Raw genomic sequence first — 24,017 nt, forward strand, 5'->3', positions numbered from 1 at the left:
TTTTCTGAGGTCATCCTCTGTCCACTCAGCCTCACTTTTAACAATTTTCTCATCGTTAACAGTTTTGTATGGCACATGTGGACCTTGAACAATTGCAAGCCATGCACTCATGTTTGTGGCTTGAATAAAGTTTTTCATCCTATTCTTCCAGAATGTATAATTTGACCCAAAGAATAGGGGAGGTCTAGTGATTGATAGTCCTTCAGTGAGTATCTGTGTTGTTTGGTTTCCTGGAAGGAACCGAGTGCTATTCTCACCCATTTTTAGGGATCAGCTCAAGATTGTTAAATCTTTGAGTAGTGAGCTTATGCTCTGATACCACTTGTTGGTCCCTGGTAATTAGTTCCAAGGGGGGGGGGGTTAGGAACTAATATAACTTTTTCGCGTTTTAATTAAGCTGACTGGAAGTTATTTTGAGAGTTTATTAACTCAGCTTATGGTCAGCTTGGTGAGATATGTTTGAAGACAGCTTTAGTCAGATGTTGACTAAAGTTGTTTTCTTGTGAGTTGAGAATTGACACTCTTGGAGGTCAGCTTCTAACTCAGCACCATTTACTTACTCAAGATCAGCTTAGGCAATTTATATGCTGAGTAAATAAAGTAAACAACACATGCAATTATAAGAGAGAGTTTAGAGATTACTCAATATCACTTATCCTGGTTCGGCCTCTCTGCCTACGTCCAGTCCCCAGAGTCCTCCGGGATTTTTGAATCCAATACTGAGCTCTTTAAAGGTAGAGCACAAACCGATTACAAGGCAGTTGAATATGCAAGAGTACCTTCCTCTATTCGTCTACTCAACTCCTACTAAGTGCTACAACCCAGCACCTAGATTTCTCTACCACTGAAATGCTTACAGTTAAGCACTCAGCTTAACACTCTCAATATTCCTATTGATCACAGACTTGTTCTTTTTTAACTAAAGAACACTTTAGATGATTACAAATCAATCTAGCATTTACACATAGAATATAAAAGTTGGTGTAAGATCCTTTTTGTATTTGAGTGCTTTTGAAATTTTCTCTCTTGTATTTTTCTTTCGATGCTTCAGTGTGTTATCCAAGTTTTTCGATTGTCCTTTTATAGAAGGAAATCTGTAGATTTGATCGTTTTGAAATGTCTTGACCGTTAATATCAAAACGGCTCTTTTGGGGAGCAATTTCTGGACAGCTTCATACTGCACCGCCATTCCCTTTCTCTGTTTTCTTCAGGCGTCAGGTTTGTCTTCTAGCGTCTGGTTTGTCTTTTTGTGCCAGTTGTCTGTTTCCAATAATCCAACGTCCCATGACTCTTGGAATTAGTCTTTTAGGTGTCTTCGAGGTTCCAATTATTGGTGCAGAGGATTGGCAGACTTTGTCCTTTAGTGAACGAATCCTTTATGCTGTTCTGACTGTCACTCAGCTTCGTTCATGCTGAGTTCCTTCTAGGTCAGCTCCGTTTTGTTTAACCGCTCTTGAAGAAATCTTCAACTTTAGTCAGCTTCGTTTTGCTTCTGAATTTTACTCCACTCAGCTTCCCTTCTATCATGCTGAGTTCCGTTCTACTCAGCTTCGCTTGTGCTGACTTTTGTCCTGTCTTTACTTTATATATTTTTGCACTCAATATATAACAAACATATTAGTACAATTAAATCAAAGCATCTAAATTTAATTGCCTCTTAATCATGGATGATTTTGTCAAATCAAAATCTTGTGGAAAGGTGTTTCAACAAGAGGTTCATCAAGAGGTTCATCAAGAAATACACCGCATGGGGACATCCAGAGGAAATGCCTGAGTCACCCGATGAGGAGACACCTGAGGCAGTATTAATCATGGCTAAGTATGAGGGAGATGAGAACCTCATCGATCATGTAAACCATTTCCGCACTCACATGTATGATGCAGGACTCTATCGAAGTGAGTTGATTCAGCATTTCCCAAAGACACTCACGGAGGAAGCTTTGATGTGGCACCGAATGCTCTCGGGGAAGACAAAAGGGGATTGGGGATCCCTCATGGAAGCCTTTGTGCGGAGATATGAGACATACATTCCGTGGATGGGGTCGTTGGAAGATTTAGAAAGGATCAAGCAGTTTCCCAAAGAAGCATTCGTGGATTACGCAAGAAGGTGGAGGTTCAAGTATGCTTCATGCCAGGTCACCTTGAGCGATCAGGAGCAACTCATGTGCATCCGAAAGGGTGCTATTCCACTTATGGCAAAGAGGTTGAGCAGAGTGTTCTTGAAGGATTATGATGAGCTTATAGGATGGGCTCGGTATGGATCGTCGGACCCTTCCTACGTAAATCCGAACGTCCCTCACATGATGGATTTGATGGTTGTGGATATCTGGGGAAGTTCCTCGGACGAGGAAGGTATCAATCAGAAAGCTCCAATCCATATCTGGGATGAGTCTGATGATGAGCCGGAAATTGCCGTAATGGTAGAGTCGGACCGAGGCACCGAGGGAAAGAATCTGCCAGGATTTAAGATCTTCAACGATGTTACCGACTGGGGCAAAGGAAAGGCAAGCTGCTTCATAGAGGGGATCATGATGCTTGACCTGAATGCTGAGGAGCAAGTTATCACTGCATAGGCAACCGTGGGAGCGGTGGATGAACCAAGCACCTCCAAGGCCCATGAAAACCCCGAGAACCCCGATGACGACAACTAGATTACCGCTTTGTTTGAATCTAACGATGTACTCGCCAATACTATCAATGAAATGAATTCTGATTTTGCTTACTTGCTTAATGTTGATTCTGATCATTCCATGCATTCTCATTCATATAACATGCTTACATTTGAAATCAATGCAATAGAAATGTCAACTTTAAATCTTGGCACGGATGAAAATCCTAAGCTTATACAAATTGCTCAAGAATTAACTATTGAAGAGAGGAAAGAATTTGAGAGAATAATTAAAAAATACGAAATAGTGTTTGCTTAGATGTATGAAGACATGCCAGGAATTGATAAATCCATCGTAGCTCACCGTATTCCAACATACCCTGATGCTAAGCCTGTGAAACAGAAGCTCTGACACATGAGGCCGGAATGGGCAGATAAGATCAGGGAAGAAGTAAAGAAACAGTTAGAGGCAGGTTTCATCGAAGTAATTGAATATCCGCCATGGGTGGCAAATGTAGTGCCAATCGCAAAGAAGGACAGTAAGGTGCGAATGTGCGTCGACTATAGAGATCTCAACAAGGCTTGAAGATGAATTTGCATTGCCTCACATCGATGTATTGATCGACAGTGCAGCATCAAGCGTCTTGCACACGAATGTGGATGGCTTCATGGGCTACATGCAGGTTCAGATGGCCGAGAAGCACAAAGCAAAGACCTCATTCACTACTGAGTGGGGGACATATTGCTATAGAGTAATGCCATTTGGTTAAAAAAAATGATGGGGCAACTTATCAGCGAATGGCTACGACACTGTTCCACGACATGATACACAAAGAGGTGGAGGTCTATGTGGATGACATGATGGTCAATTCAGAGACAAGAGAAGGGCATTTCATGGCACTTGAGAAGTTTTTGGCCCGAATCGCAGAATTCAAGCTAAGGTTGAACCCGAAGAACTGCTTCTTTGGCGTTTCCTCGGGGGAAATCCTAGGCTATGTAATCAGCAACAAGGGGATTGAGGTGGATCCCGATAAAGTGAAAGCCATACAGGAAATGCCGGCACCGAAGAATGAGAAAGAAGTGAGAGGATTCCTGGGGCAGGTTCAGTATATCAGTCGATTCATAACACGACTCTCCACAATCTGCGAACCAATCTTTAAGCTGCTACGGAAAGATCAACCCACGGTTTGGAACGATAAGTGCCAGCAAGCATTGGAAAATGTCCGGACCTATTTGACTAATCCACCGGTTTTAAGGCCGCCTAAACTCGAAAAACCACTTCTCCTCTATGTAGCGATCGAGGAGCGATTCATTGGAGCAATGTTGGCCCAGGAAGGGGACACCTGTGTGGAGCACGCAATATATTATCTGAGTAAAAAGTTCATGGGATACGAGCTTAAGTATAATATGATCGAAAAGACGTGCGTGGCAGTCGTATGGCTAACAAAGAAGTTGCGGCACTACTTTCAGTCTTACAAAGTGATCATTATTTCCCGGATGGATCCCGTGAAGTATCTGTACCAAACTCCATCATTAACAAGGAAGCTGGCCCGATGGTTGTTGCTTTTATCCGAATTCGACATCGAATATGTGACGAAGAAGGTTATCAAGGGGAGAGCCATGATGGAATTTCTGGCCAATTAACCCCTAAGTGCGGAAGAAGAGGAGATAAACTATGATTTTCCCGACGAGCACCTGAACGCAATAGAAGTTATACCATGGAAAATGTTCTTAAATGGAGCGGTTAAATCGAATGGAGCGGGTGTAGGAGTGTTGCTTATCTCACCAGAAGGGGAAAGGATCCCGATGACAAAGAAGTTATTGTTCCCTCTCACTAATAATATGGCCGAGTATGAAGCGTGCATCTACGGGTTAGAGTCACTAGCAGCGCTAGGAGCGTCGTATGTTGAAATCTGGGGCGACTCAAAGTTGATTATCGAGCAAGCCCATGGAAATTGGGAAGTAAGGGAAGAAAGGTTACGCCCGTACCTAGACCAGCTAGGAGGGTTGGCATAGAGGTTCAGTGAGTGCCGCTTTTATCATATTCCCCGAGCACAGAACCAAGTGGCGGATGCATTGGCCACGCTGGTGTCGGTATGGGATAATCCACGGAATCTTGCCTCAAAGCCTCTAGTACTGAGGAGGTCTCACAAACCGTGCTACAAAGATGTAATGTTGTTAGGAGTGGATGGAAAGCCTTGGTATTTCGATATCATGAACTTCATGAAAAGTGGAACTTATCCGACAGAATCAGAACTTAGGGATCAGGCCGTGATCAGAAGGTTAGCCTAGCAGTTCGTCATCCACAATGACTTGCTCTATGAAAGGCACGCCGATGGATTACAATTGAGATGTTTAGACAAGGGAGAAGCCCGTGAAGTGATGGAGTCGGTGCACTCGGGAATTTGTGGAGCCCATATGGGAGGAGCAGTGTTAGCAAAGAAAATCATAAGGCGAGGCTTCTATTGGCTCACCATGGAAAGAGATTGCAACGAATATGCGAAGAAATGCCATGGTTGTCAAATCCACGGGGATTATAATCACCTGCCAGCTATGTAACTACATGTGTTGGCACCCGTTTGTCCATTTGCAGCTTGGGGCATTGATATCATCGGCGAGGTGAGGCCTAATGCGTCAAACAGACACAAGTTCATCACAGTTGCCATTGATTACTTCACCAAGTGGGTAGAGGCAGAATCGTTTAGTAAGTTGGGATCAAATCACCAGGTTCGGGGTGCCTCATCACATGATCACGGACAATAGGGTCCAGTTTCAAGGAGAAGTAAAAATTCTTTTCCAGGAGTACGGTATCGAGCATCATAGATCTTCTCCATACCGTCCGCAAGCTAATGGGGCAGTGGAGGCGGCTAATAAGAACCTTAAAAGGATTCTCGTTAAGCCAGTGGAGTCGCACCGGAATTGGCATGAGCAGATTCCACTTGCTTTGTGGGCCTATCGCACGACTGTTAGAGCATCTACTGGGGCAACACCGTTCTCCTTAGTGTATGGGGCAGAAGGAGTTCTGCCAATCGAGATTGAAAAGCGATCGCTGAGAATCGCGGTAGAAGCAGAGATTCTCGAAGCGGAATGGGTGAAAAAGCGCTATGAGCAGTTGGCATTGGTCGGCGAGAAAACGATGGAGGCCCTCTACCATGTACAGCTATATCAGAGGAGGATGGCCCAAGCCTTCAACAAAGAGGTTAAGGTTAGTCCTATCAGAGAGGGAGACATGGTGCTGAAACAGATCCGGATGACGCACACTGACCCTAGGGGCAAGTTTAGGCCAAACTGGGAAGGGCCCTTTCTCGTGAAGAAGATTCTAAGCAAAGGAGCGGTTAAGCTAACTACTATGGACGGCATGGAGTTCTCCGAACCTACCAATCTGGATAGGCTTAAGAAATACTTTTCGTAAAATAAAAAAAGAAAGAAATAAAAATTCCCGATAGGTTGAAAACCCGCAAAGGGCGACCTATGCAATAATAAGGGACATCCCAATGAGTGAAAACCCAAGAAGGCGCTCATTTGAAAATTCCGGGATAATAAAAGAGAGTTGAAAAATCGTTGGGATCTGAAAACCGAAAAAAGGCGGGTCCTGGTAACAGTAGCTATGTCTTGAGTAATTACAAAAATAATGTATAATTGGCTAAGTATTTCTGTTGTTTGTAAATGAATAAAGGCATGAATATATTTGAAGAAAATGATTGGAATTATTATGATCGACTGAATGCATAGTATTGTAAGTCATGAGTTATACATTTCTATTCCCCACCACCAAATAAAAATCCTACACAAATATCTTTTTCACATATACCCGCTATACATCACGGTAGTACTAATAAAGTTGTAAACCGAAACAATGACAGGACTATCAATGAGAAGGAATCCCAAAGTCCCAAAAGCCCTCAAACGAATCAAAGCCTCCGAAGTAAGGTGCCCGCTCCTCAGCCAAGGCCTCCTAGGCAACTCGATGGGCAACCCTCATCCGAAACTCGGTGGCTCTCCACCGCAATCCGCAAACTCTCTTCAGCAGCTCCCTGGGCCTCTATGTCCACACGGCTCCTCTCCTCAGCTGCTCAGCCCCGCTCCTCCCAGCTGGAGCGCTCATCCTCCATATCCTGATAACGACGTCCGATCTGAGCATCATCATCCCGCAGTGACTCCTCTCACCCGGCCGCTATGCCCTCCGATACTCTTCGGTCAATAGAATGAAGGTCTCCCTGCAAAGGAAAATAGGAGGGAAGCAATGTAAAAAAAAAAAAGAGAAAAAATATATATATACATTCATTCATAATCATGTGCATACATATCACTACACTATAACATAATAAAAACACTCGCCAGGTGATGAGCATGACTCAAGTCAAGGCACACGCAAAAATACTCGGATAGCTCCGTGAAATCCGTGCAAGTCTAGGTAGGCTTCGATAGGCAAATTAAAATTCGATCTATGGGCACAGGCTCCGCTACGGACTGCGGTCTACGGCATTATCAATGGGCACAGGCCCCGAAACGGACTGCGGTCTATGGCATCATCAATGGGCACAGGCCCCGCTACATACTGCGGTCTTCGGCATTATCAACGGGCACAGGCCCCGCTACGGACTGCGGTCTACGGCATCATCAATGGGCACATGCCCCGCTACGGACTCCGATCTACGACATCATCAACTCCGGTCAAACTCAAACGATCCTGGTAAAAAGAAGCGACTGCGGTCGAAACCTCTAGGACGAGGTCCCAAGTCCAAACTCTCGGACGAGTGATAAAGCCCAAATATCGAAGCGACTGCGGTAAAAAAACTCTCGGACGAGTGATAAAGCCCAAATATCAAAGCGACTGCGGTCAAAAACTCTCGGACGAGTGATAAAGCCCAAATATCAAAGCGACTGCGGTCAAAAAACTCTCGGACGAGTGATAAAGCCCAAATATCAAAGCGACTGCGGTCAAAAAAACTCTCGGACGAGTGGTAAAGCCCAAATATCAAATCGACTGCGGTCAAAAACTCTCGGACGAGTGATAAAGCCCAAATATCAAAGCGACTGCGGTCACAAACTCTCGGACGAGTGATAAAGCTCAGCTATCATCAACAAAGGACGCCTGCAATCGATGTAGAGATTAGGGTCGAACGGTTGATTTGGAGATATGCAAACGAAAGGACGCCTGCGATCGATGTATAGATTAGAGTCGGATGTTCGATTTGGAGATCTACAATACAAGAAAACGCCTGCGATCGATGTAGAGATTAGGGTCGAACGATGGATTTCGAGATATGCAAAACGAAAGAGTACCTGCAGTCGAGATAAAGACTAGGGTCGCTAGAAAGAGCTACATACCTGCGGTCGATGTAAAGACTAGGGTCGTTAGAAAGAGCTATATACCTGCGGTCGATTTAGACTAGGGTTGCTAGAAAGAGCAATTTACCTGCGGTCGATTTTTTAGACTTGGGTCGCTAGAAAGAGCTATATACCTGCGGTCGATGTATAGGCTAGGGTTGGATGGTCGACTTGAAGACCGGGAACGAGGAACCGCGCTGGGAGATCTACGCTTGCAGTCGATGTGGAGGCATACAACGTGAAGATCAGGTATTCAGGGAGTCCTCCTCCCACTCTATATGTGTCTTTTACTTTAATATATTTCGCATTGCATGTGTTGTATTCTAGAAAAAGTTTTTTTCAAAAAGCACACACGTCACTGTCAAAAATAGAAAAGTAGGGGCAACTATAGACACCGGGGTTGGAGGACCGATGAAGAAAAATTATAAAAAGGGATCCAAATCAGTCGATTGAAATAAATGATGAGTCAATAAAAATAATAAATAAAAAACGTTGTTCAAAGAAACCGTGGAGACCGGTTTGATCGAATTCGGAAATCGAATCGAGATGACGGGCGAATCGGTTCCGTAAATGAAATCTTAAATCATTTCGCCAAATTCGGAGTATTTCGGGTCGATAGGGGTTTGTTTTAGAATTTGAACAATAAAAAATTAGTTTTGTAAAGAGATCGATTTTATAAAAGCTAATTTTATAAAATCGGTTTTGACGAAAACCATTTTTGATAAAAATCATTTTTGGATTTTGGTTGATTTTTAGGTGTATTTTATTTATTTAAATATTTATTTTTATTTTTTTAATATATATATATATATATATATATATATATATATATATATATATATATATATATATACGCGGCCCCGTCGGGGGCGCTATTTACGTCACGGGTCGTTTGACGGCCCGTGACGGGGGCTGGGCCGCCCAGGCCCAGCCCCATAGCACTTGACATTCGGCCAAGTGCACTTTGCTGAACTTGGCCAATGCCAAGTGCATTTTACATTTAGTTTTTTTTTAAAAAAAAAAAAAAATAAAAATAATAATAATAATAATAATAATGATCATGATGATGATGATTAGGAAATTTCCATGAAATTTCCTAAGCTCATCTAGCTTACCTTTGGCTCCAAGTTGGCTTGGAGCCAAAAAGAAATTAAGTTGGGGCTCTATATGCCTATAAATAGGATGGAGTCCCAAGACAAAAGAGGGAGAGAAAATTAGACCCGAACCCCTGGCAAATTCGATCGAGACCCGAATTCTCTCAAAAACCCACAAAAACGACTCTAAAACACTAATCAATCGACTTGATTTGGAATCCGTTACCAATTAAGAGGTAATAATCCGAGGAACTAGACCCATTTAATTCTTTATTGCATTTTTGTTGTTTAGATCTATTTATTTATTTGTTTTTTACACTTTTATTGTTTATATTTGTTAAGTTAATTTTTGGTTTTGCATTTGAACAAGTATTTGGTTTTGGTTTTGAAATAAAAACTTCGTTTGGATCCCAATACGAACCGTGACCCGATTTAAGGGTAGTTCGGGATTCAAATGTCGTAGATCCGTGTGTTTACAAATGTTTTGAACCATTATTTTCAATAAAACGTCGTGTTAGAATCCTCCGTTACAAACCATGACCCGATGTGGGGTAGTTTGGAGGCTAAAACGATAGTATATAGTAGATCTAATGTTTTGCATCAAATCTGGAATGTTGAGGGACTGTTCTGTGATTTTCCGTTTTTTTTGTCACTAAAAGCATATTGCTGACTTTCCGTCAGTAAATCCGTTAGCATTTCCAAAAACCCGTTTAAGCCGCTGTTGTTCCATTTTTCCAGAATTAAATATGTTAGGGTCATGGATCTTAATATAAGTAATATTATTTTATAAAAGCAGTGACTCATCTGATATTTTCCGTTTCTGTTATTTCATATACATATATATATATATATATATATATTTTTGGTAAGAATTTCATATACATATATATAATATACGTTTTACTATTATTTGTATATATATATAATATACTTTATTTTCCTATTTTGCTAGTTAAAGTATACACTTATATCTTCCCATTTATTTATATAGGATCATATTATATAACTTATATATTTTTACTCTTTTTCATTATTTATGATATATAGTTGCAATAATTATTTTCATTATCCATATATTTAGTAGTTACCTTTATTAAATTGAATATATGTATATATACTTAGCTATTTTAGGATAAATGATTCTTGAGTCTTTTTTATTCTAATCACTTTTGGGGTTTATTAATATTTAAGGAATATTTAGTTGATTATTTTAGCACATTTAATGGGAAAAACTATTTTGGAGGTTATTTTCTATGAACCCATTATGTAAAAACTATTTGGAGTTAAAGGTTATTTTCTTATTTATGAACCTTGTTCATTGTTTTTACATGTTTTTAATTAAAATAAAAGTGTATTATATCTAGTATTATTTTCATTACTATTTTTACCTATTTGATAACAACCCAAATTATTCTTGAATAAGGAATAAGGGAAAATTAATAGAAATAATGGCAAACCATTATTCCTTCTAAAAGAGATATTTATGCATGATTAATGTGGAATTAATGATAATTAATGCAGGGGCGAATATGCAAATAATGAGGAAAAGGAAGGAGTCTCTAGCATTATGCCACGCCACGTGGACCATAGCGAGATACGCCATAACGAGATACGCCCGATGAGAGCGAGTAGCGGAGACCCGCCATAGCTCTCAAGGAGAGCGTACATACGCGTTGACGGATCTAAGAATACCAAAAGGCGCCTTTATTACCATCCATGAATGGGAATAAATACAATTAAATGGTAATTAATAGCCATTAAAGGGGAATAAAGACTTGACTGTTCGAATACCTCAACTCTGAGGGTTTCGATGCTAAATGCTTGGATTAATGGAGAATTGATAGCAATTAAAGATGAGTAATGACATGACTCTTCACCTGCTTCCCCATTAATGCTGAAGGTTACAGAAACCTATATAAATACCCCAGCTTCCTAGGATCAAAGGTACACTTATTGATTCTCTACTTTTGTGCTTACAGTTTATTCTCAGAAATATTACTGACTTTGGCATCGGAGTGTCCCCGGCCGATCCCAACGGCGCCTCACAGGGAAGTGCTCCGATCAAGGTTTTAATTGAGTGAAAAAGGGAAAATAAAACACAAAAAGAGAGTTCAAGTTGCTTATTTAAATTAAAGTTTTTCTAGATATTCCTAAAGTGTAAATAAAAGGTTTTTTTATCATTTTAAACCATTTCCTAAACGTCACGTTTTAAAACCTTAATTCGTTCCAATGGCGGATTAAGCGAACCTTGTAATTAAAATCGTTTTCATTGTAAATAACAGAGTTTTGAATCGTTTTCCTAACTAAACGGTTTTGTACAAAAATAAATGGACTTGTATGCTTAATCACGTTTTTCCGGTTAAAGATTCTTATCTCACATTTTCAAAACGCTCGAGTCGTTCCAACGGCGATTCGAGTGAACATCATGTAAATTAATGGGGTTTTGAAACGTACCTAAATTGTTCCAACGGCGATTAAGGTATGAACCATGTAAATAAACTCGTTTTTGGGGAGTGAGATTAGTGTAGATTTAATATGTAAATTGAAGCATAAGTCACACTGTGAATAAATCAATTTTTTCTTCTATCTCCCTCTTCCTCTCCTAAATACTTTAAATTCATGCAAAATGGGTGATTCTTTACTAAAATGACTTTCAATAACATGCTCAAAACGGTTAGTCCGTTATCGCCTAACACGCTAAGTAGGAGGCCGGTGGTTCATAACCGGGCGATGTCGGGGTGCCTAGTAGCCTTTCTCCGGAGAGGAGCTAGCCTTCTCGGCTCGTACCTAAGTTTCCCGAACCCTCACCGGTCTCCCGCAAGGGATCGGTGTTCATTTTCCCATTCGTGGGTGGCGACTCTTCCATACTCCGAGCTCCGGCCTTGCCGAGCAGCTTGATTCCGCGATTGGTTGCTTTCGGCGCCAATCACAGCATCTGTCGTCAACGGTGTCCACCCCCCGGTCCGCCCGGGCGAGGCCGCGACACCTACAGGTGGGAAGTGGGTTTTCAGCAGCAGTTTGGTTTACTTGTTTTTTAGAAGTTGTATCAACATGTGTTTCGGAAGACTCAACACATCTTATGTAAACTTTGTTAAAGGAAAGCTTATCAATCTAAAATATCAGTTGAGATCAAATCCTTTCACTTATATGGGCTAGGTTTATTTTTTGCATTCCAAGTAGTCAAAAGCTGACTCCACCCTTGTATGGATCCAAAATTGATTGTGTAGAGAAAAAAAATTAAGCTCATTTATGCAAGTTATGTTTATTTTTTGCACACTAAGTAATCAAAAGCTAACTCCACCATTATATAAGTCTAAAATTGCTTAGAGTTGGAATTTTGAGGATACATTTTTAGCGTTAGGAATATATATATTTTCCTAAAACCGGTTAGGGATAAACTTAGATGTTATTTATGATATACATCTAAAGTGTACAAGTATGATATTCATATACATCTAAACCATTATAGTAAGTTTGGATAGATAAAAATGCTAGTGAGGAATTATATTCGATGAAAAATACAAGTATATACGCTAAAAGAGCCTACATAAAAATACAAAAACCAATTAAAGAAATTTAGTTTAGTACAAAAGTCAAAATATATCTTTTGCCTAAAAGATATTAAGTAAAGAGGTAAATGAATAAACTTGATACATGGTTGTGATTTTTTTTTTTTGAAATTGCCAAAATTTGAGCAATTGAATTAATTTTCAACTTACACACTAAATAATTTCCTTCAAAATTTGCTAAAATAATCTATTATTATTATTATTATTAATTTGTTAAAATAATTGTTATGTAGATACGTTGTAAAAAGGGCTCATAGGCCTTATCCAACTCAATAACTAGTATTTTTTTTTTTTATAAAGATCCTCAATCATTTCATTAGATGATAAAATACAAGTACATCATGAAAATAGCAAGGGATAAAACCTTACACAAGTACAAGCTAATGCCTAATACAATATCCATAAAGGAAATATAAGGACTACAAAGAGCAAAAATAACCATAAAAGGTACAAATAAAACAGTACAACGACAAAACTCATACTTCTCCCGAATCCAACTCCAGATGAAAGCCACTGCAAGCCAATCGTCATCATTTAGTTTCTTCCGACCAACTGGACTACCTGGATATGAGTCCTTTTTACTGGTGCAACCCGTAGATCTATATATCTACGTATAAAATAACACGTTTCCGCTCTTGCTAAATCTGAAAAAAACGTAAACGACAGAGATATAGCTAACAGATGCGAATCAGATGGAGAAAATCCGAAGAAAGGTATGGGTTTTCAACTGAAAACAAAAAAACAAAAACAAAAGGAAAACACTAACAAGCTAGAAAAACAGAAATACAACCATAGATGGAAGGAGCAAGAAGGAAGACAAGCTTCCTTCTCCCTCCTCCGCCTAGATCTAATTGCTTTGTTCTAGCTTAAGGTTGTAAAAATCAAGTTTGGAAAAGGAAAAAAAGGAAAAGGAAGAAAGAAGAAAGCAGAGAGGAGGAGGTGGGTGGTGCCAAGAATAGGTGAGAAGGAGGAGGTGGGCGGGCGACAAGAAAAGGTGGAAGACCTAGAGAGAGCTTCTCTCTATAGGTTTCTTTGAAGGGAGGGAAAAATACCATGATAGTATTAAAAGGAGGCAACTGCATATTATAAGAAATTTTACCTTTCTATTTCAAAATATATAATATTTATTTATTTTTTTAAAGGGCAAATTGCATCTACGGCCGTGCAACTTTATTCTTACTTTTATTATGACTTTGAAAATTCCAAATGGAACATTATAATCTTAAAATTTATATTTTACTAATATAATGATCTGTTTTTTTTATTATCATTGGTTGACAATTTCAAAATAAATAAATCTTTGGCTAAAACTATATTTTTCTAAGTAATCATTCTGTCTTTTCTGATCAAACAAAACTAAAGAGTATAGTTTTTCAAAATATCATTTTTATCAACTCTTTAACCGTGTTAGGCTATGCTTACTTTGTTTTTAAATAAAGTAAGCCTTACTTTATTTTTCCCACCATTAGATGGTAATGGATTTTGACAAAGTAAACTCATCCAATGGTAGAAAAAACAAAGTAAAGCTTATTTTGTCAAAAACAAAGTAAACATAGAGACACCCTCTTTTAACAGATAGTTATTTATTATTGACGTGATCATCTTCATCAACGCTAACAAAGGCATTTTGTTAAATTCAAGAGTCATAATGTTTGATTTTAAGGTTTAGATATTAGATATCATATTAAAAGTAGGGGCAAGGTTAAGGGACCATAGATGTAATTTATCATTTTTCTAAATTAAAACATTTTTTCATTAAATAATAATAAACATTTCAAGACAAAGACATACAGGTAAAACCCCCTCCCCCTCACCCATTGAAAAAAGTAAACAAAAATTCTTGCTCTCTTCTTCTACTGTTTCTTCCTGCAGATTTCCCATCGTCTTCACCAAATTTAGGGTTTTTCCCTGTATTTCTTCCTCTCTTGCCTTCTCAACTGTACGCTTTGATTTCCTTCTCTTAATTTCTTTTTCTGTTTTTCTTTTATTTAAGCTTTGTACTCATGTTTTCTTCTTTCACCTACTTTAATCGCCTCTAGCATTCGTGTTTATTGCTAATTTAAGTTGATTATTCCTGCATATTTGTGGTGGTTGAAGCTTCTTGTGCTGAAATTCTGCTTAATTTGCTGTCAATTGGTTTTTTTTTTCCTTTAATTTTGCGATTAAAATGTTGCCTTGGTGGTCTATATGGGTTTAGATTCCATGTCATATCAGTGTTCAAGATTCAAGTATTTATGCTTAGTATGGTTTAGAACCGGATATTACATACTTAATTCTGTCTTTCAGCTGAAGATTGAATGTTTCAATCATTTCAGGATTATGGAGTTGTTTGGATATAGGAAAATTTGGATCTTTGGTGAGTTTTTGAACGTAATTTAGGCTTTTAATCTGGATGTTGCTTTCCACTTTCTTTAGTTCATTTGCTGCACTTCTGCTAGCTGAAATGAATTATGTGGTAAACTATTTGATAAATATTAACAATAATTATAATTAGGAATAGCTTGAAGTATATGTAGTTGTGTACCATCTTGTTGATCTCATAGTTGACATGCAGCTCCCAACCAACTTGATGATATTTAAAAATGGGACCAAAAGTGAAAGCCTAGAGTGAGGGAAACTGCTGAGTTTAAGTTATCAGCTGAAAATGCATATGCTGGGAAATGTTCGTGTGTGAAGATTTAAGCACCAAGCAGTGTGTTCTGTTCATTGTCAGACTAGAGAGGTAAGACTTTTGAGAATAGAATGCAGGGCTTAAATGTGAACCATAACCCTTTGATTTGTCCTTGAATGGTATAAACTACATGAAGTGGGCTGGAAAGAATGACATTGTTTTATAAGGCTACATTACTGACCCTACAAACAAATAAATGGAAGTATAGAAGTTATTATATTATAGATGTAGTTGGCTGTAAAGTTTACATGACTTGAACCTTTTTGGTGGTATCGAACTAAGCAATGTAATTCCTTGTTTACCATAAAGTCTTTGAACGCATGTTGATGAGTTGAAAATGTTCTATGATGATGGAGAATATTTATTTAGTGGTTGGTTCTTTAAAGTTTATGTGTAGAACTTTTGTTGTTATGCTCTTTTGTGAAAATGTGTTTAGGAATCTGGTGATTAATCTGATCGATGAAAGTCGGGAATAAGGATTTTATTATATTAAAACAAAATAGAAATTGCAAATTGCTATTTAACTTATTGTTATCAAGCAAATCCTTACCAATGACTACTGGATCACTTGTTTCTACTTGTTCTCTTTTACCTGGATGTGTTTTCCCCTTGTGTTAAATTATCTTTAAAGGTGTTACTTTCTTACATAATTAGGATATATATGCACTGACTGTTGTGCTATATGCTATACCGAGACAAATGATGGACTGGACATACATTTTTCTTTCATTTGTAAAAAACATAAGCTGCTCATTGACTGCAAAATCACATATCTGAGAGATGCATGTTCTTAACACTAAATGTACTCTCTTGCCTCATTCCTGCTTGCTAATTTCGTGTTTATGAGAACCATTTAAGCAGGCATTATGATATGTTGCTCATTATGCCTTAAAACCCGATTCTGTTTTTGCTTTTTGCTTTCTAGTATATGCACTTGATTCTCTAAAATTGACAATAAACATTTATGTTGCGTGTAATATTGTGCACTCCAATGTTCTAAATTTGAAGTAGTTAGGCTTGCTTGGACTAGACAAGTATATGCATATCCCATACCTCTTTGTTTCTTGTATAGGGATTCACGGAAGTTTAAAAGAAATTGGATTCACATGTCATTATGAATCGCCATGGTAACGTTATGCCATTTCAAGTTCCCTTTCATTTAGTTTTTCATCATTTTATGGCAATTTAACCAAATTTTTCTGTAGCAAACACAAGCAGTGGATGGATGTTTTTTCCCTGCTTTTAGACATAGGATTTACAGCATAGCTGGACGTCCAATCTTCAATTGACCTAGATTTCTCAAGCAGTTCGTGAACACTCATCTGTATTTATTGCCGACTGTGAATTGCAATGGATGATGGTGGGCATCGTGAAAATGGAAGGCACAAAGCAGATCAATTTAAAACAGCTCAGAGTCAGGTATTGTCAAGCAACCTTCTTTGAGAATAAAACATTTGTCTTAATTTCTTCTTTTTCATGAGAGGGAGAGAGAGTCAACTTAAGTGCATTCATTTGCAGAACATGATATTGTAAAAGAGTGAGATAACTAGAGAATCAACACAAGGTGCAGCACTTTGTCAAATAAGTAGTACAATGTAGAGTGAAAGAAAGATTGAGAAAGCTACACTTTTGTAGAATAATGACACTACTTCCAGGGGCGGTCCGACACTATGGCTGGGTTGGCCCCCCAGCTAGTCCAAAAATACATTTTAGTATCGTGGGTGAAGGATTTTGGCCCCGTCAAAACCCCCAGTTGGCCCCCCCAGCCCAGCCAGCAACCTCTTTTAAAATTTTGCCCCCGCGGTAACTTTATCCTGTGTATGCCCCTGACTATTTCCCTATAATTATATCTGCTAGCATTGTTTTTTAATTCAATGTTGTCAATGCAGTGGCTGGTGCAAACTCAGCCTTCTATGAAACAGATCATGGCCATCATGGCTGAAAGAGATGCTGCCATTCATGAGAGAAATATGGCACTTTCAGAAAAGAAGGCAGCAATGGCAGAGCGAGATATGGCATTTCTTCAGCGAGACTCGGCTATAGCTGAGCGAAATAATGCACTAATGGAGAGAGATAATGCTATCGCAACTCTTCAGTATCGTGAGAACTCCATGGGAAACGGAAATATGTCCTCTTGTCCTCCAGGATGCCAAATTTCACGTGGCGTGAAGCATGTGCACCATCCACAGCAGCACACACACCATCTGCCACACACGAGTGAAGCTTCATATGTTGCTAGAGAAATGCAGACAAATGATGCGATCCCTATGTCACCAGTTGGTTCCGAGGCATCAAAGCCACGGCGAGGTAAACGATCAAAAGATGGCAAGGCGACACCTCCTAACAAGAAGCCTTCAAAATCTCCAAGGAAGATTAAGAGGGAGAACGAAGACTTGAACAAGATGATGTTTGTTAAGTCTCATGAGTGGAAGAATGAACAGGATATGTCAGGTGGAAATGATGATCTGAACAAACAACTAATTGTAGCAAAGTCTGATTGGAAAAATCAAGATTTGGGGTTGAACCAGATTGCATTTGATGACTCAACAATGCCAGCACCAGTCTGTTCTTGTACTGGAGTGTTTAGGCAGTGCTACAAATGGGGAAATGGTGGGTGGCAGTCCTCATGTTGTACTACAACCCTGTCAATGTATCCACTACCCGCTGTGCCAAATAAAAGGCACGCGCGCGTCGGTGGTAGAAAGATGAGTGGAAGTGCTTTCAGCAAACTACTTAGCCGGCTTGCTGCTGAAGGTTACGATCTGTCAAACCCAGTAGATCTCAAGGAACATTGGGCGAAACATGGGACCAATCGCTACATCACGATCAAGTAGAAGAAATTCTGAGAATTGCATTTAATTTTAAGGTATGTTGTATGATTCTACGGAAGAAAATAATGATGTGATATCATCCACGTTGCATTGATATCATCCACGTTGCATAGTCTTTCCGGCAAATTGTTATCATTGCCACGGTTGAACATTAGTCAAGTCTGTACTTAAAAGTAGCTTATGCTTGTTATTGTAACCTTAGTTAATTGTAAATGGTCCTTCTCCAAGGTGGTGTTGAATCATAAGTGCCAAATTTAGCATAGATACGATGTCTTCATCTTAATTATGGTTTCACTGCTTGTTCAGATTAAGGTAACCAATAGAATTGTTTTAAGTAATAAAAGGATGTTTTCCAAGACCGGCATTTCTCCTACTGTCGCGGATATTTGTATTCATCTCTCCTACTATAGCCAATATTTGTGGTCTGCTGGTTTGCAGTTTGTTTCTTTTCTCATTTTGCTAATAGATCCTGTAATTGCACAAATTTAGTAGCTAAACAAGTCTTTTCATCTTATGTTTTCAAGTTCTAATGATGTTTTAGCTTGTAATTGATTATGCAGTGGTGGAAACCTTTCGTCGTAGAAATTACAGCAAAGATCGGGTCCTTGTAAGATCGAATACATGTTGCAACACATCATTTTTCACATAAAAATAACACAGTAGCAAAATGTACAAAGGTCCAGGATTCCATTTTATAGTAAATATTTTAAAAAAAATTGGAAGTATAGATCTTTATATAACTCCAAGATTCTTTTTTCAAGTCCATTTGATTTTCAATATGAGCTAAAATTAAGGTTATACAGCACTTGTTTTTGCTAATCAATTGTATGCATTTCATATCAGTTATGTCCTTGCATAAAAACAAGATTATAGGAACATATATCATCACACTAGTATCCAAATTTATATGCAACTTTACCCCAGTTTATCATAAATTGGTATTTTAGAACTCATTTCTAACTTCAAATGAAGGGAAAAAGAAAACAGTTTTAACATTGTACAATAAGAGTTAATGTTTTCCTTCCATCAAATTATCAAAATCTAATCAAATCCATGTAAAAAAATAAAGAAATTTTAATTTGTTTTGATCCCAATAGTATCAATGTCAGATCACATATGATCAGCACAAAATTTATCAGACAGGGATAACTGTGATAATTATAATTTCTCATCATACACAGCACTGAAGGGATCAATCAAAAACCCTCTTTTTCAAATAAAAACATTTATAAATTGATACATGAAAAAATATTAAAATGAAATCATAAAAATTTCAAATAAATAGACTAAATTATCAAAATCTAATTAAAACCCAATAGCATCATTATCAGATCACATGTGATCAGGTTCAGCACAAAATTTATCATCATACAAAATTTATCAACACAAAAACAAACCTTTGGACCTGCTTTCCAGTGACCAAACAACAATCATCAATGGCTTTAAAAACAAATTTATATATACGAAGAGCATCAGATCTTCCTATTCAACGAATAAGAATCACAATACCCGGTTTAAAAAACCTGAGTATTCAGTAATTCGGCAAATGATTCTTCATTTGCCCTTTCCAAATAATCTCACTACATGAAAGACGAAAACAAAAACAAAATCCAGAAATCATAGAATTTAAGAGAAGAAATATCAGATTAATGAAGGATTTTGAATCGACCGTGAAAGAGAATCAGAGAAATGAAGGAATTGCAGAACATAAAGGCGACGAGTTTGAGCTAGGCTAGGGTTTAAAAATGCTATTGAGGGAAGTCCTTTTTATATGAGCATAGTGTGGGGGTTTACAAAAGTAAGGGTTTCGATTGATCTGAGGTTTTCTGATCTGACGGTTAAGAGTTTAGATGGCTAATGTGATTTTTGTGGTGATGGATTCTATCTCACAGACCAAGCTTAGAGCAGCATGGCGTATATTTAGATCATCCGGTTTTTTCTTTCGGCTTAAATTAGGGTTTAGGTGCAAAAATTCAGGAGTAATTTTACCTCTAACGTTTAAAATGGTGCATTTTTATCCCTAATGTTGGAAGCCGAAGAGCAATTTTACCCCTAACGTTGATAAATTGGGTCAATTTGAGAAATAATTCATCAAACTGTCTTCTCGATCATGAATCTTGTCATCTACACTTCACACATGCGTTATTTTATCAGTAACAAATTACAAACATATGTTGGGATGTGAAAAAAAATAAGAAAAAAATATTAAAAATATACTGTCTTTTGTACGAATTAGACACAAAAATTCAAAAAATTCACCGAATTTATAAATATTAATCTTCAATTTATTATTAAATTACAAAAAATATTATATCTTTTTTTAGAACAAATTGATATGCAATTGGTGCAAAATAAAGAAAAAAAATGACTGTATTTTATAATAATGTCTGAAATTGATCCAATTTATCAACATTAGGGGTAAAATTGCTCTTGGCTACAAATATTAGGGATAAAATTACTCCTGACCCAAAACGTTAGGGGTATTTTTACACCTTAACCCCTTAAATTAAATTACCCTCCATCTATCTATTGACATTTAGTCTAGCGAATTGTTTGTTTTTTTATTATTTTTTTTAATCAAAGAATACCTGGATATTGGTTCGGTTACTAACCGAACTGTCGGTTAACCGAACTGATATTTAGATAATTTTAAAACCGAAGTTGACCAAACCGCAAATTTTCGATTTGGTTCGATTACCAATCAAATAGTTGAAAATTTTATATTTTTAATTTAAATGTTAAATTTATTATAAATTATGAAATTTTAGCTTCATTAATTTGGAATTTACAATTTCAAAATCAATTAACCAAATATCTCATATATTATAAATTAATTCAATAATATTTTAAACTAAAATTTTGGGCTTTTTTTTTGGACAAATTGAAATATAAAAGAATAAATAAATAGGTAAAATTATATATTTTTTTTATTTAAACATAAATTTTGTTCGGTTTTCGGTTAAACTAATATTTTTTTTGGAATAACCGAATACCCAACAAGAACAAATTTAACAATCGAGCCGAACCAAATAAGAGTTTCGGTTCGGTCATCGTTTTTTGGACTTTTTGCTCACCCATACTTTTATTAATTGGAATCAGTTAAAAGAATATTCGAAATAAACGGAGGAAGGCCATCCCACTCTCCACGAACAGACTCGGAAAAAATTCGTTGAACGTTTGACAAAAGAAATTGAGACATTAACTAATGCCCGTAATAAAGAGATACAATCAGAGACCACATCGCATAAATAAGAAAGTTGTACTGAAGACTTGTTGATTGCTTGAATCACTGAAAGACAATCTGATCTTACCTCTACACCCCTATAGTTCATGTTCTTCAATCATGAGAGAACCTCTCGAATTGCTACAGCTTTATTACCAGTTCGTACAGACCGTCCATTGCTCCATGAGAGGCGTAGATGCAGAGTCTCTGATAATAAAATCGTAGAAACAATAATCCTCTGCTGTAAAGACTCCTGCATCCACGTCCCAAGCAAGACAACCAATTACAGGCCTCTTCCAGTTCATTCCAATCGGAGTGGCAAAACTCCTCGTAGGCAACCTGGTATGGACTGCTACCCTGTTTTCATGCTCCCATCGTGCTACTTTGATAATACAGTTGCCGCTTCTGACTTGCCCTTCCATACTGTCTGGTTCCAGTTCTGCCAAAGTGCCCAAAGAACACATATAATATCAGTCATGTTCGAAGTCCATGTGCGAGAAGAAACTATCCATTCAATACACGACCCAATTTGCTCCATTCTTCTATTTCCATAAAACTTCATCCATGTCTGCTTGGCTACATCACACCACAAGAAAGCATGATCTTCATCCTCTGTAGGAAGTCTGCAAATTGGACAAAAGTTGCCTAGTGAGATGTGCCTCTACTCAAGGTTAGACATTGTAGGCAAACATCTTGACAGTAATCTCCAGAGAAAGTTTTTCATTTTTGGTGTGACTCGCATATCCCAGATCTTTTGCCACTTAATTGTACTCGGTGGTAAGGAAGCGGAGAAAGTCACCATTGCTAGTCGGTAGGCACTACGAATAGTGAAGCCACACTTCCTCTCTATACGCCAACTCCACCCATCCAGTTTTGACATATCCCGACACGGTATCGAGACAATAAGTCGTCAGTCCCGTTCAGAGAACCTGGGCAATAGGATACTTGTGTTCCATCGTCCATCGCTGGTCAGTAAGGACTGCACCATGCCATCTTCAAATGTCAAATATGGAATACTTTAGGGGTCGAAAGTTCCACATCGGGTAACCATGGTTCTCGCCAAATGTCCGTGTTTGTTCCGTTACCAATCTTCCTTCTGATCCCGTGCGTCAGCAGGTCCCTTCTCCGAAGAATGCTTCTCCAAATATACAATGGATTATGTCCTTTTTCCGCTGATAGGAACTGAGTGGTCGAAAAGTATCTGCCCTTTAGTATACGAGTTACTAATGACTGTCGATTTTGTAGTATTCGCTAGCTTTGCTTGGCGAGGAACGCCAAATTGAATTCTCTAAGGTCTCGAAAATCCATCCCGCCTTGAACTTTTGCCGTACAGAGCTGCTTCCAGCTTATCCAAAAGATTCCCCTTCCGATACTACTGGGATTTTCCACCAGAACCGACTGAGCATGCCTGAGACATCTATACAAAATTGCTCGGGCATAATAAACACATTTATAATAAAAGTCGGGATAGATTGTAGTACCGCTTTCATTAGAATTTCCTTCTCAGCACGGGAGAAGAATTTCTCTTTCCAATTGATGAGACATTGTCTGATCCTGTCCTTGAGATATCCAAAGGTGTTGAGTTTACTCCTGCCAACCTCAATTGGGGCTCCAAGATACAACCCATGATTATTCACTTTCTGCACACCCAGAACCTCTAACACTTGATTTCGGTTGAAAACTGTGGTATTTTTGCTGAACATGATTGCCGATTTCTAAAAATTTACTTTCTGACATGAGGCCAACTCATAGGTGTTCAAACAAGCTTGGATGGTCGATGCCTCCAGATAAACTTTAAGACATACGCTGTGTCAAATCTATGTGTGTTAAAATATCATCATATATCATGGATAATAATGATTTTGTCAAGTCTATTTCCAAATTACGTAAAATTTCACTAATTGGATAGTTTAGAGGCCAGTGGGGTGTTTGGTTGCTCATTTTCATGCTCATGTTTGCCTTTTCACTTCAAAAATGAGAGTTTTAGGTGTTTGGTTTGTGACCTCCTGCTTACCTTTTATATCTAAAAAGCAACATTAGGTGTTTGGTTAGTGATCTCCTGTTTGCTTTTTACATCCGAAAAGCAACATTTTTCAAAAGCAGAGAATCTATGCTTTTTGAAAAAGCAACTTTTTCCAACAGCAAACAGCAAACTGTAACAGTAATAGTAAATAGTAACAGGAAACAGCAACAGCAAATAGCAAACCGTAACAATAAACAGCAAACAGGAACAACAAATAGTAGGTAAAACAAACGGGCCCCAAATGTGATTAAATAATAGATCAGTGGTCAAATGATAAAATTTTAGATTAGTTAAGGACTAACTAACACTTTAAACTTTTTCTTTTCGAGTATTAGAATTGAAACATCAATATTATAAAATTTAATTTGTGAATATTAAATTCATATAGCTTTTTATTTGATTTCTTCTCTAATTATTTTGAATGGATCTACATAATGACAATCATTGGAATGGATATGTGGTTACAAAGAGTGGCTTTAGGAGGAGTCGATGTAGACGTCCATTTAACACCTTCCATTTAACGAGACATTTGATCAATTTTTTATTTATAAAATTTAGAATTTGTTTTAATTATAATACAATAAATATTGAAATATTTTTTTGATTAAAGATTGGTTAGCGAGGAAGGGAAAGCGACAAACATCACAGCTATGCTGGCACCCCCACC

General features: G+C 37.9%; 1 protein-coding gene and 2 non-coding genes across 7 annotated transcripts; 1 reads left to right on the forward strand and 2 right to left on the reverse strand.

Annotated features, from left to right (window-relative positions):
- Window positions 1-14,382: 14,382 nt before the first annotated feature.
- On the forward strand, window positions 14,383-18,529 carry LOC136235566 (protein BASIC PENTACYSTEINE6). 5 transcript variants are annotated; one of them, XM_066025306.1, is made up of 6 exons: window positions 14,386-14,541; window positions 14,918-14,958; window positions 15,157-15,324; window positions 16,346-16,400; window positions 16,479-16,692; window positions 17,163-18,529. In XM_066025306.1, the coding sequence occupies exons 5-6, from the start codon at window positions 16,624-16,626 to the stop codon at window positions 18,105-18,107; spliced, it is 1,014 nt and encodes a 337-aa protein (XP_065881378.1). In that variant the 5' UTR covers window positions 14,386-14,541; window positions 14,918-14,958; window positions 15,157-15,324; window positions 16,346-16,400; window positions 16,479-16,623; the 3' UTR covers window positions 18,108-18,529. The 5 variants fall into 5 exon arrangements, with proteins under 5 accessions (XP_065881379.1, XP_065881378.1, XP_065881381.1 ...); XM_066025309.1 differs by having other exon boundaries at window positions 16,492-16,692; XM_066025307.1 differs by lacking the exon at window positions 14,918-14,958 and having other exon boundaries at window positions 14,383-14,541.
- Window positions 18,530-19,202: 673 nt separating this feature from the next.
- LOC136201793 (small nucleolar RNA R38) lies at window positions 19,203-19,287 on the reverse strand. The gene has a single exon (XR_010674132.1). It is a non-coding gene; the product is annotated as a small nucleolar RNA R38 (small nucleolar RNA).
- A 286-nt stretch (window positions 19,288-19,573) lies between these two features.
- LOC136201811 (small nucleolar RNA snoR64a) lies at window positions 19,574-19,655 on the reverse strand. Its single transcript, XR_010674149.1, has one exon. It is a non-coding gene; the product is annotated as a small nucleolar RNA snoR64a (small nucleolar RNA).
- Window positions 19,656-24,017: the final 4,362 nt, after the last annotated feature.

This window comes from Euphorbia lathyris, chromosome 7, assembly GCF_963576675.1.
Source record: "Euphorbia lathyris chromosome 7, ddEupLath1.1, whole genome shotgun sequence".
Classification (NCBI taxonomy): Eukaryota; Viridiplantae; Streptophyta; class Magnoliopsida; order Malpighiales; family Euphorbiaceae; genus Euphorbia; species Euphorbia lathyris.

Excerpts from the sequence above, each read along its gene's own strand:
- LOC136235566 (XM_066025307.1), top strand. The coding sequence starts at position 16,624 with ATGGATGATGGTGGGCATCGTGAAAATGGAAGGCACAAAGCAGATCAA. Across the intron at positions 16,693-17,162 it reads TTAAAACAGCTCAGAGTCAG|TGGCTGGTGCAAACTCAGCC; the intron begins GTATTGTCAAGC and ends TTGTCAATGCAG.